The sequence below is a fragment of the Archocentrus centrarchus genome, chromosome 2, assembly GCF_007364275.1.
Source record: "Archocentrus centrarchus isolate MPI-CPG fArcCen1 chromosome 2, fArcCen1, whole genome shotgun sequence".
NCBI lineage: Eukaryota > Metazoa > Chordata > Actinopteri > Cichliformes > Cichlidae > Archocentrus > Archocentrus centrarchus.
Window position 1 is genome coordinate 12,217,860 of NC_044347.1, and position 11,855 is coordinate 12,229,714.

An 11,855-nucleotide genomic window follows, 5' to 3' on the forward strand; every position below is an offset into this window, starting at 1 on the left:
AAAGAAGAGCTTTGAATGTCCTTCAAGAAGCCTGGAGAACTATTCCTGAAGACTACTTAAAGAAATGAGAAGAAAGCTGCCTCAGAGAGTTCAGACTGTGCTGAAGAATAAAGGTGGTCACACCAAATATTGACCTTCAATCTAGAATTGTACAAACTCTGTTTTTGCCTTATATACTGTATTTCTATGTATGTTTCTACATTTCAATGAATCAGTGCACCTATTTCTCATTTTCTTAGTAAAATATAAAGAAATAAGATAAAACTTTAATGATCCCACGACGGGGAATTTGCGCATTACAGCAGCTCAGTACAGAGAAAAAATGAAAGGATGAGTAAGAACAAATAACTAAACTAAAACTAAAATAGAATAGAATAAAATAGCAAAAAACTATACACATATACATAAGCACTATATACATAAATATATATATATATATATATATATATATATATATATATATATATATATATATATATATATATATATATATATATATATATATATATATATATATATATATATGTATACATAAGCACTATATACATAAATATATATATATCAATGTCAATACACACATTTACATATACACACATATACACACACATCAAAACACTATATACAGATATCAAAATATTATATACATTTGTAGCCGGTAAGGTACATAGCATACACGGTATGCATTATATGGGTGAGTGTAACAAATGATGACTTGATCAAGACTTTTGCACAATACCGTGAGCACTAAATGATGTCAAATAGTCCAGAAAGTAGATAAAACTAAGGACAGTAAAGGCAAGAGGTCAAACTAGGACCAGACAGCCAAACAGAGGAAGGAACAATGGGAGCACAGATGAAACATTGGCACATACTGTGTATGAAAAGTGGACAAAGCCACTGTGACATGCCTCACTGGGTTGGACTTCACGTTTTGAAGCCTCAACTTTAGCATTTTGGATGCTGTCACGTTGAGCTTTGGAGTCAGAGCTGACCAAATTTAAAGAGTGGATAATTTATGAGCACAATACACAGACACAAATATCGAATATCATTATGTTGCTTTCCTTTACCTCAGAAGTTGGATATTAGAGCTGGAAGTGGCACCACACCTGAGTTAACTGTATTCCTGTAGTAGTAGTCATACTAAGCAAAGCCTGTTTTTTTTGGCTAAAAAATACAGCAGCAGCCCATTGACTGACTGAGTTGGTCATTGCACTGTGTGACTATTTAGGAAGTAAATTACAGGTTCTACTCTTTTCACAAGCTGCTGCCATCTTGGATTGCAAGGTCAGGGTTGGTGTAGCTGCTCTGACTTTGTGGGAAGTTCAACTTGAGGGGACATTTCAGCTAAAAATGAAGACTAGGAACTTGGGATTTCTACTTTCACTACTAAGGGAGCAGCAGCATTAAGTAACAGATAAATAAAATACTACAATTTCTGTCACCAAATCCAGAGTGCAAACTTCAAAGTGCTGCAGAAATCCTCTTTGCCACAAAACAAATAATGTTTCAGAGCTGGTTCAAAGGTCAGACAAGTCAAACAAGTGTTGAGCGGAAGTCTAAAAGTCACAGATTCAGACATCAGACCAGGACTCAAACTCTCTGAACCTGATCAGGTTCAGAGAGTTCATGAGCAGCAGACTGGAACCCCTCTGGTTCCATCTTATTCTCTAGTATAAATGACCTACTGATTGTAGGTAGTATAGGTCAGTCTTGAGAAAGGACTGTGTCTGATTCATGTATATGCAATTCATGTATTCTACAATATGTATGCATGGCAGGTTAAGATAAAAGGAGACCCCCCCCCCCCCCCCCCCCCAAAAAAAAGAAAAAAAAAAAAACCAAAAACTCCATGACACCTTGGGCTGGACAGAAATACTTCAGAAGGAAAGGGTCAGAGCTTAGAAGTAAAAATGTGCCTGATCTGAAGGGCTTAGAAAAAGAATTTTGCAACCAGTGGACTTGAAAGACAGAAAGAGATCAAGGCCTGAACTTGCAGATTGCAGATCAGAGGAGAAAGCGGACTGAAAGGTCAGAATCAGGTCAGCTTTATTGTTTCAACAGCTTTTCACTTGATCATCAGAACGACCAGCGTTAACTGCAAAACCTGTGTTGACTCAACAGAAGCTGACCTTAACAACATTCAGCAACAAATTGGGCAACAACTGATTCTGTCTGCAGCAGGTTAGACAGCAGAGGAGATAGACTTAAGGACACCTTTAGAAACGTCACCGCACTGATTAATTAATGATTGAGTCTTCTGTTTTTTTTGTCCTGTTGCTAAAGTGTGATATGGTAAAATTGATGAGCTGCAGTGTTTATGCAGAAAGCATACATTGGCTTTGAGCTTTTAGAGACAAGCTATGGGTTTTCCATTATATACCGGGAGACATTTAGAGGCAGTCATAGGCTGGAAGAGTAAGTGCAGTTCTGGCAGCCTTGTGGCTGATTCAGTGTTAAATGTACAAAGTCAAGAAGCTGCAGTCCCTCATGTGCCCACTAGGGGCTGGCTCCTAAGCTGAGTCAATCTCCATGTTAAAATGTCCAACTTTACTACAGAAATAAACCTTTTACAGCCTGCTATAAGAAAGGGTTTAGTCTCTAATTCACCCTGTGTACAGATATCTGTACACAGGGTGAAGTTCGTTATAAGTAACTCATTTAAATTATATGAAGCCTTATAAAGCACACATTACAAGGGGTGTGGCTGTTTGATTGACAGAGCTGTATGCTAGGCTTCAGAATCTGAATCACTAACCTCTTGAGTGCAGCTGGTGCTTTTTGGAACATCTTTTGGTCAGCTGTGTGGTACCAGCCAAGATGTTTGTGCTCCAATTTTGCTGAGTTAAATTCTAGCTTTCGTCTTTTTTTTTTTTTGCACTTTTTAGGTTGTTATGGCCTTAGTTATGGCCTTAGTCACACAGGCTTAGAGACAATGACAATCGGGCAAACACCAGTTGGTAGGTGAAAATGTTCATTCCCTGACAAGCTGGTGAGTGGTTGCCTGAGGTTGCTGCAATTTCCTAGGTGCAATTGTGACAAAGACGGTGCTGCACTGAAAACCTCATGATTGCTTTGGTTGCTAGCATGTTTTTGCGTGCAGCAAAATGCTTCTCACTGAGCTGTAGTGAAACTGCAAAGTGCGATAGAAACTGGAAATACCATGCTTTTTGGAACATGTTTGCTGCAGCTGTAAGGCACAGCTTTTACTTTAAATGTAAATGTTCTCCATTTCTTTTTTGCGTCACACTTTCTCAAGTTTCCTTGCGAGCAGGTGGTGTTTGCAGACACGTCTTCCATACAAACTATAGCCAGCTACAGCAATCTGCTTGCGACCATAACATTACCAAGGAGCTTTTTGGTTCAGCACTTTCATTGGGACTGTTCTGCAACCACTTGCCAACTGGTTAAGGAATACACATTTTTCCCTACTGACCAGCAGTTGCCCGGGGGGGGGTCACTAACCAGTCTCAAGGCTTGTGTGAGTCAGGCCTTACTTAGCAAAAAAAGAATTAGCTGACAACTTAGCACTCCACCCTCTAGTCCAAATGTGTTACTTGATCCAAAATGGTGATAGGCACAATGGTCAACTTGAAGCTTCAATACAGGAGTCCGCAAACCAACAGTTGACATCAAAGGAACTACGTCCATCTACATCCATCTATGTAAGCCTCATTTTTAAACTGAACATTTAAAAAAAATTTTTTTACTGTGACTCAAAAGCCCATATTTGTGTAGTTTTAGAAAAAAAATCCTTATATAATTGCTACTTTTATTTTACAGAGCCTAGTCCTTGGTGAGCTGTAGTAACTCAGCTGCATATTATAATTCAAACACATGTTTAGACAAAAGGTTTGAGCTGTCAACAAAAATATGACAAGCTGCTTCAAACACATAAAATAATCCCACCCGTGCACATTCAGTACTCTTTTTAAGCATGTTAACGTTGGCGTTCAAAGCTTTTGCGTGCAAAGCGGAAACATGACCGCCGTCCATTTTGGACCGCGAGGGTGGAAATGTGGGGGATTATCAGCATGCACAGATAAAACATAAAATCCCCTTGACGGCTCACCCACAGAAACATGCAGACAAGACACAGCAGAACAAGACGGATAAATACAAATAGAGCTGAAACCTCTTTGCTCTGTCAGCAGTTTGAAAGGAGACATGAAAGAATCACATTTGACTGAGGATATGAAGTATAACTGTAGGAGGCAGATTCGTGAAGTAGGAAACGCAGGCTGTAGATCAGCAGCTCAATTAGTACTTCAGAATTGGCAAAGACACCAAATATACTGTCACATTAAACAAGGCCAAAGTTTCAGATAATGATGATGGTAGCGCTGCAAGTCGGCTGCATGACCCCAGGACACATATCCCCCCCTTGGATGGTGTTCTGTAACTGCAATTTCCAATGTGTGAACTTGTTCACCCACATGGCAATAAACTTCATTCATTCATTCATTCAGTGTATGTACACGTGATCCCTGTAGCTTCGGACCGCTCTAAACACTCACTTTCAGACAGTGTTTTTCGACTCTTGAATCTGTATGATGTCAGTGATGGGGCGCTAGGGGATGTCCCTAATATAGTCATGTCCCAGCACAGAGGCTCCACTTAGGAGGGGCCGCCAAGAAAGCTGGCTAAAAGGGGGAGATGTCATGATCCCTGGGATCTGGAACCAGTGCATCGTTTGTTATTCTACATTAGTTCTTTGGTGTTTTTGAAATTTGAAGTTCTTGTGTTTTTAGGTTTTCTGGTTTTGTTACGGTTTGTTGTTCAAGTTTGATTTTCAGGTTTTTATTTTCAGGTTTTACTGTATTGCGTTTATTGTGTCAGGTTTTTATTGTGTATGTGTTGAAATGACTGTTTTTTGCTTTTGTTTATTATCTTGTTCTTTCCTTTGTAAAATTCATTGGTTTTGGTTATAATTCCCTTTCCATCTTATTTTATTGGTTAGTTGTCTTCCATGTCTCCTGTCTAGTTTAACTTCGCCTGCTGTGTTGTCTTGATTGTTTTCAGTTGTGTTTAGTTTCCCTCATGCTTCCACTTCCCTTGTTACCTTGTGTTTATTTATAGCCTCTGTCTCAACGGTGTACTGTATCTACTTCCTGTTTGATCTCTGTGTTACTTCCTACTGTTCCTGGGTCCCCTTGAGTTTACTTTGCCCTTACATTTACTCTTTGTTTTTGGACTCTTGTTGTCAGGAAGTTTGTATCAGCAGTAAATAAAATGCTTTTTGTTTTTTCAAATTTCAGCACAATCCAAAAAATAAAGCATCAGCTTCATTTTTCCACATGACAATAATCCCAAACACACTGCCAGTGCAGTAAAAGCATACCTGGATAGAAAAACACACAGTGGAACACTATCAGTCATGGATTGGCCTCCCCAGAGCCCGGACCTCAACATTATTGAAGCAGTGTGGGATCTCATATGGTCTGTGTCTAAGATGATAAACCGGGTGCTCAGGTTATGGATATGGTCATAATTAAAAGAAAAAATAAATAGCAGCTGGTCCTACACATCAACGCCAGCGTCCTCCCTGTGTTGACTTTGGTGGTCTTTAGTCTCCTGAATCTCCCCCTTTTGTTCCTGCTATTATAACTATGAGCACTAGATGAGGCCCTAATTTAAACATAAATATTCATACCATACTTTTTTTTTTTAAGTAAGTGCAATTTGAAGGAACGAGGGCTAAATGTGCAAACCTGTTGTCCTCTTTGTGTAGTCCTATCATCGGTAACATTCATTAACAGAAGCTCTATGAGCTCCATGAGAATAAAATGCATCATCCATTGCTTACGTGTGTATTTACAGGCTTGCTTTTAAATCCTCAGAGATCCAATCAAAGCTTAAAATATCTATTTGCGTATACAGACACTGGATTCCCATGCCCGCCTGTGCCTTGAAATAGTGACCTTTTGCCTCCTCGTCCTCCTCTTAGCTCAGATACAGCATGTCTGATATTCAGATAAAACACTGGACACATTTTTCTTCCTCCAGACACACTAACCCCAGTCGAGAGATAACAACTGTCTTATTTCAGGAGCACAGTGTGTGTGTGGTGCAATTACACTGAGTTACATGAGTGACATAAGCCATAATAATAAGATGGGAGGCCATTTGGCTGTAAACACGATGACTGAAGTAAGATGAATTTGCCACTAGACACAGAAAGTGAGTCAAAACAAGAAAGAAAACAAGCAATTTGAATGTACCGCTATCCCTGGACACGGTATTTTAGCCTGTTTTTAGAGCTTCCTGTGGATAATTCCTCAAATGTAGACATGGCAGAAGTTAAACTGAGAAACTGAAACCCATACATTTTACATTATTTAGCTTTTTAATCATGCCTCCTTAAGTGGCCATCTATATTTCAGCTGAAGGAACATTGTATAGGCTTTAATAATGGAATGGGGTAATTTAACTGACATAGCAAACCTTCAGCTATTAACAATATTCAGCATACACTGTAAATTAATTAGTGCAACAACCTTTAAACACATTGCCCGAGTCTTTCCAATTAACAATACAGCACTTTAATCAATAGACCTGTATGGAATACACCAATGGCCGTGTGCGTAGTGTGGACCTCCTGTACACATCAGTGTTTTGGGCTCTTAATAATAAAATGGATTATTTGGACTGTTGGTCCGCAATAGTTATTTGGTTGAACAGTATATTCTCAGCAGCCATTTCATTAGGTACTAGTACTGGTTGGGCCCCCTTTTGTCTTCAGAGATGCTTCAGTTCTCCATGGCATTGACTCAAAACGTTGCTGGGAACATTCCTCAGAGATTTTGGTCCATATTGATGTGAGAGCATCACACACTTGTTGCACCAACTGTGCAAAACCTGTGCACAGATGTTGCACAGATGTTGCACAGATGTTGCACCGTTGCTGCACGTTCTCATCATGCACATCCATGATGAGAATCTCCCATATCCCAAAGGTGCTCTATTGGACTGACTGTAGAGGCCATTTGAGTACAGAGAACTCACTGTCATGTTCAAAAATCCAGTTTGAGATGATTTGAGCTTTGTGACATGGTGTGTTATCCTGCTGGAAGCAGCCATCAGAAGATGGATACAGTGTGGTGATAAAGGGATGGACATGGTCAGCAATACTCAGGTAGGCTGTGGTGTTTAAACAATGCTCAGTTGGTACTAAGGGGCCCAAAGTGCACACCAGCAGCAGCAGCTTGCACCACTGATACAAGGTAGGATGGATCCATGCTTTCATTTTGTTTACACCAAATTCTGACCCTCCCATCTGAATGTGACAGCAGAAACTGAGGCTGTTGAGGCAGAAATTGAGACCAAAAGATGTTTTTCCAGTCTTCTGTTGTCCAATTTTGGTGAGTCTGTGTGAATTGTAGCCTCAGTTTCCTGTTCTTAGCTGACAGGTGTGGCACTTGGTGTTGCCTTCTGCTGCTGCAGCCCATCTGCTTCAAGATTTGGTTTGCTGTTGTGTGTTCAGAGACGCTCTTCTGCATACCTTGGTTATAATAAATGGTAATTTGAGTTACTGCTGCCTTCCTGGCAGCTCGAAGCAGGCTTGGCATTTTCCTCTGACCTCTAACATCAACAAGACATTTTTTCTCAGAGAACTGAGAGATATACTGGAGATACTGGATATTTTCTCTTTTCCAGACCATTCTCTGTAAACCCTAGAGATGGCTGTATGGGAAAATCCCAGTAGATCAGCAGTTTCTGAAATACCTGCTGGTGTACCTAATGAAGTTGCCAGTAAGTGAACTTAATAAAGTTTACTTTTATATCATATTTTTACATTTACACACCATTTCCATTATTATTGGTAATAAAATATAAACCTTAATGTGACTGAGCTCTCTTGAAAAGAGAGCAACTACTTAAATCTGGTTTAAAGGCATTAAAGACGTGCAGACAATGTTATGTCTGCAAGGCACTGAAGTTTTGCTGCAGATATATATCCTGTAAATTAGTTTTTTTTTTTTTTTTTTAGCTGGGAGCTGCTGGGATTTTTTTGCCCTGATTAAACCTTTGGAAACCAAAAATGAATCAGACAACACACAAGTTCAATTACAAAGAGTTTAATCCCAAAAATACTTTTTCCTTTTTTCCCGTTTTGGCTTGTAATACATTGTTTGGTCTTGCTGTATCTTGGCTGTAACACTATAGTACTGTATAATTTATACTGTCTGAAGTAGTGGGTGTCATGCAATGTTGAACACAGCTCGACTTAGCAGAAAGATGCCACGTTCACGCTGGAAATCCTGACTGTAAAAAACAAACAAACAAACAGAAGTTATGTCTGCCCCCCGGTGGACTACCTGGACTAGTTACAGGTATGGCAACACAAGTCACCTCTACAGTGTGACTAACGTCCTACTGTTTCATTGCTTCTCAAGTTTCGACGTGAATGTGGCATCAGAGAACAGTCTATGCAAGACACTGAACAGTCCCATCATTTAAGATCAAATGCTTATATCAGTGACTTTTTATGGACTACTCTGCAAGCCGTCTGTCAGGTGTTGAAATATTATAGTGATGCTAACCTTTATGATTATTTCACACTCTGTGAACAATTTTAAGCGCGAATAAACAGGTTCCAGCCTGTCAGTTTGTTTCACTTCATCACTGTGACAGGAACACACTCGGGCCACTCGACTATCGACCCACTCTCATCCCAGGGAATCTTGTCAAAGCTGCTGGCATCACACGTGTGCAAAACGTGCCCTATGGCGTCAGTATGGGATGCCAAAAGCCAATGGCTCTGTTCAACAAAGCAAAAGGTGTGGGTGGGTTTGTCAAGCAGGTTTGTCTCCTGTTTGAGAGCTTTGTTTTTTCACTTAGTTTGACTCAAAACCTCACTCGAACTTTTGACTTAACTCAAAATTTCAAGTTAATTTCAAGTTGTTTGATAAAATTATCATACGAATAAAAAGATAAGTCACAACAGTCATGCTGCTACCATAACTAGGGTGACATTAACACCAAAAGACAACTTTTGGCATAGCTGAGACACCAGCAGTACTGACAAAACATTGATTTTTTTTGGTGCCATGGGGATGAAAACAGGCTCTGAACACCTGTCCTTTAACTGCCATCAGGTTGAATCAGTCTGGGATGCACTCATAACACTTCTCAAAAACTTTGAAGAACAGCTGATGCCAAAACTACAACTTGCTTTGGAGAAGCTAAATTTGATTTGGGCCAGGTCTCGTTAGTCTTGTGGTCAAAATCACCCTATATGCTGATGACTATGTAATGTTTTGGTGTAAGATGTCAGAAAAACACTTCTGATGGTAGTTTGGTTCATCTGTTTTGTAACTTCCCTTTCATGGAGAGTTGTTAGGTATAACTAGGAGAGAATTTTGTGCGAAAAGGAAAAGCAGACAAACCCACATATCCAGCCATTTTCTTCCACTTATGCTTTTCAGGGTCGTTGGTGGGCTGGAGCCTATCCCAGCTGTCACAGGGCGAGAGGCAGTGCAATATCCAAGTACTGAATAACAAATTAGTGCAGCATGAAGTTTGAACAACAGCAAATATTATATATGCTGGTTTAAATTAGCCCATGATATCTATTTGCAACTCTTTTAGCAACAAGCTACATTTTTCTTAGAAAAAAAAGGTGGCAACAGAGAATTAAAGGCTTAAAACAGTTCAAGTTTTGCCAACAGTATAGCTGGAAAAACTCGAACCGTTAAAAGAGGGAAGACAAAACAGATACAGCATTAGTAAAAATTTAAACTTAATTCCAAAACAGACCAAATCAGCTGTTCACAGAGCAGAAAGCCTCCAATTTGGAGGAGGGATAATCAAAGGTGGTTCCTCTGAGGGAGAGACAGAAAATAAGCAAACTTTGGGATGAAGAATCAGTACTTGCCTTTCTAAGGAGAGAACGCCATATAAGTGAAATACATTCTACACAACATAGTTTATATTTTCTTCATAAGCCATTCATTCCAGATGTATATGTTCTTCTCAGCATGGCAGGGAGGGCTGTAAAAAAACAAAGCAGTTTCTGTGTCATCTCATGGAAATCATCTTTGGTGTTAAACCACCTCGCCGCTCTAAACTCTGGTCTGTGCATGAGTGCATCCCTAATCACATTTACAACAGCCTTCTCACATCTGTGCACAGCACAGCAACAGGGAGCTCTGCCAGTGGATCAATACACTTTATAAAACATCTCCGCTACAATACACACATCCCTAATGAAACAGTCCTATTAATACTCCTCCATCAGGGAGAGTGCAGAGAGTGCCACAGTGTGCAGACACAACTGCCTGTGAAAAACATAAAAACAGTCATCTACCAAGGCAAATCATCAATATTCTTCCCATTAACCTGACTTTAATATTTCATATTTAATACCAATTTATGCTATTTATGATTATGCTATAGAGATGTTTTCTGCAAATATGCATTCCTACAGGAGAATATGGATGTTAATGAGTTTATGTGATATGCATTTTTAGCTCATGTTGCATCCCTATGAATATATTCCCCTCCTATATGGAGGCTTGCGGTATTTCTGTGGTGTTTTTATCCATCCTGTTTCTATAGATGGGATGTATCACAGTTTATTAGCCATCATCCAGCCAAAGCCTGGCATCACTGCTTCTTTTTCTTCTGCTTGAGTGACTTCCTCCTCTTCACGATCATCTCGTACAGCTTGTCCATACCCTCGTCCAGTCCCTCTCCTATGATGGCGCAGGCCGGCTGGACGTGGTAAGGGGTGGAGGGGCTCAGCTCTGCCAGGGCCAGCTGCCTCTCGATCTCCCCGACATCCAGCGCCCGGGGCAGGTCCTGCTTGTTGGCGATGACCAGCAGCGGGGTCCCTTGGTTCTCCGAGAACCGGGTGATCTTGTGCAGCTCGGTCCGGGCCTCCTCCAGCCTCTCGGAGTCCACGGAGTCCACCACGTACACGATGCCGTCCGTGCAGCGGCTGTAGGGCTTCCACAGGGGCCGCAGTTTCTCCTGGCCCCCGACGTCCCAGAAGTGACAGCTGATGCCCCTGGAGGCCCCCGCGCCACCCAGCCGGATTCTCTCCGTGTTGAAGCCGATGGGGGGCACCGTGTTGACAAACTCGTTGAATTTCAGCCGGGAGAGCACGGTGGTTTTGCCCGCAGAATCCAAGCCGAGCATGACTATGTGCAGGGACTGGAAGGCAGCCAAATTGGAGAAACTATTCCCCATGTTTGCAGGCTGGGGAGGAGAGACAGCATGCACTCCCACAGTCCCACAGCAGCGAGCGAGATCACCGCAGGAGACGCTTAAATGTCCCAGGAGTGATCCATAGTGGATTATTAAAACGCGCAAAGAAAAAACAGAGCCTGATCCGCGCCTCTCACCGCTCAACAGTGGTAGGGGTCGCAGCCCCTCGTTGCACGGAGGCACTCCGGCAGCCAGGAACGCCGCAGCATCCCTGGACGCACTCCAACTCTATCTGGCATCCACAAATTGTCAAATCATGGCACGTACAGCTGTCGCATCCACAGTCGCGCAACGCACTCTCTCCAAATTACGCGCCTGTCACATCGCGTCTCCGCATCTGGCCGTTTGTATCCGAGCGCGCAGGAACTGCCTTCATGTAGTAGCGCACACACAAGCACAAGTGATGGTGCGTGACGCGTGGATCAGTCGCTGAACGCTGCCATGTAAAGATGCATCAAGTTAGGCGAGAAAAGCGCAAAGTTTGTCTTCCGGTTACACGAGAGGCTTAAAAAAAAATAAAAGCCCTTCACATCCGTAACAGAAAACATGCCAGCGGGGTGAAAAAGGAATCTTAATTTGGAAGGTACTCAGTCCTGTTTCCTCTGCGCAGGGAGCGTGCTCAGCTGTGAGAGTCTGACACCTAG

At 41.5% G+C, this 11,855-nt stretch overlaps 1 protein-coding gene across 1 annotated transcript; it reads right to left on the bottom strand.

Moving 5' to 3' along the window:
- Positions 1-8,062: 8,062 nt before the first annotated feature.
- LOC115797002 (ADP-ribosylation factor-like protein 4C) lies at positions 8,063-11,645 on the bottom strand. Its single transcript, XM_030753492.1, has one exon. The coding sequence runs from the start codon at positions 11,191-11,193 to the stop codon at positions 10,609-10,611; it is 585 nt and encodes a 194-aa protein (XP_030609352.1). The 5' UTR covers positions 11,194-11,645; the 3' UTR covers positions 8,063-10,608.
- Between the last annotated feature and the right edge of the window lie 210 nt (positions 11,646-11,855).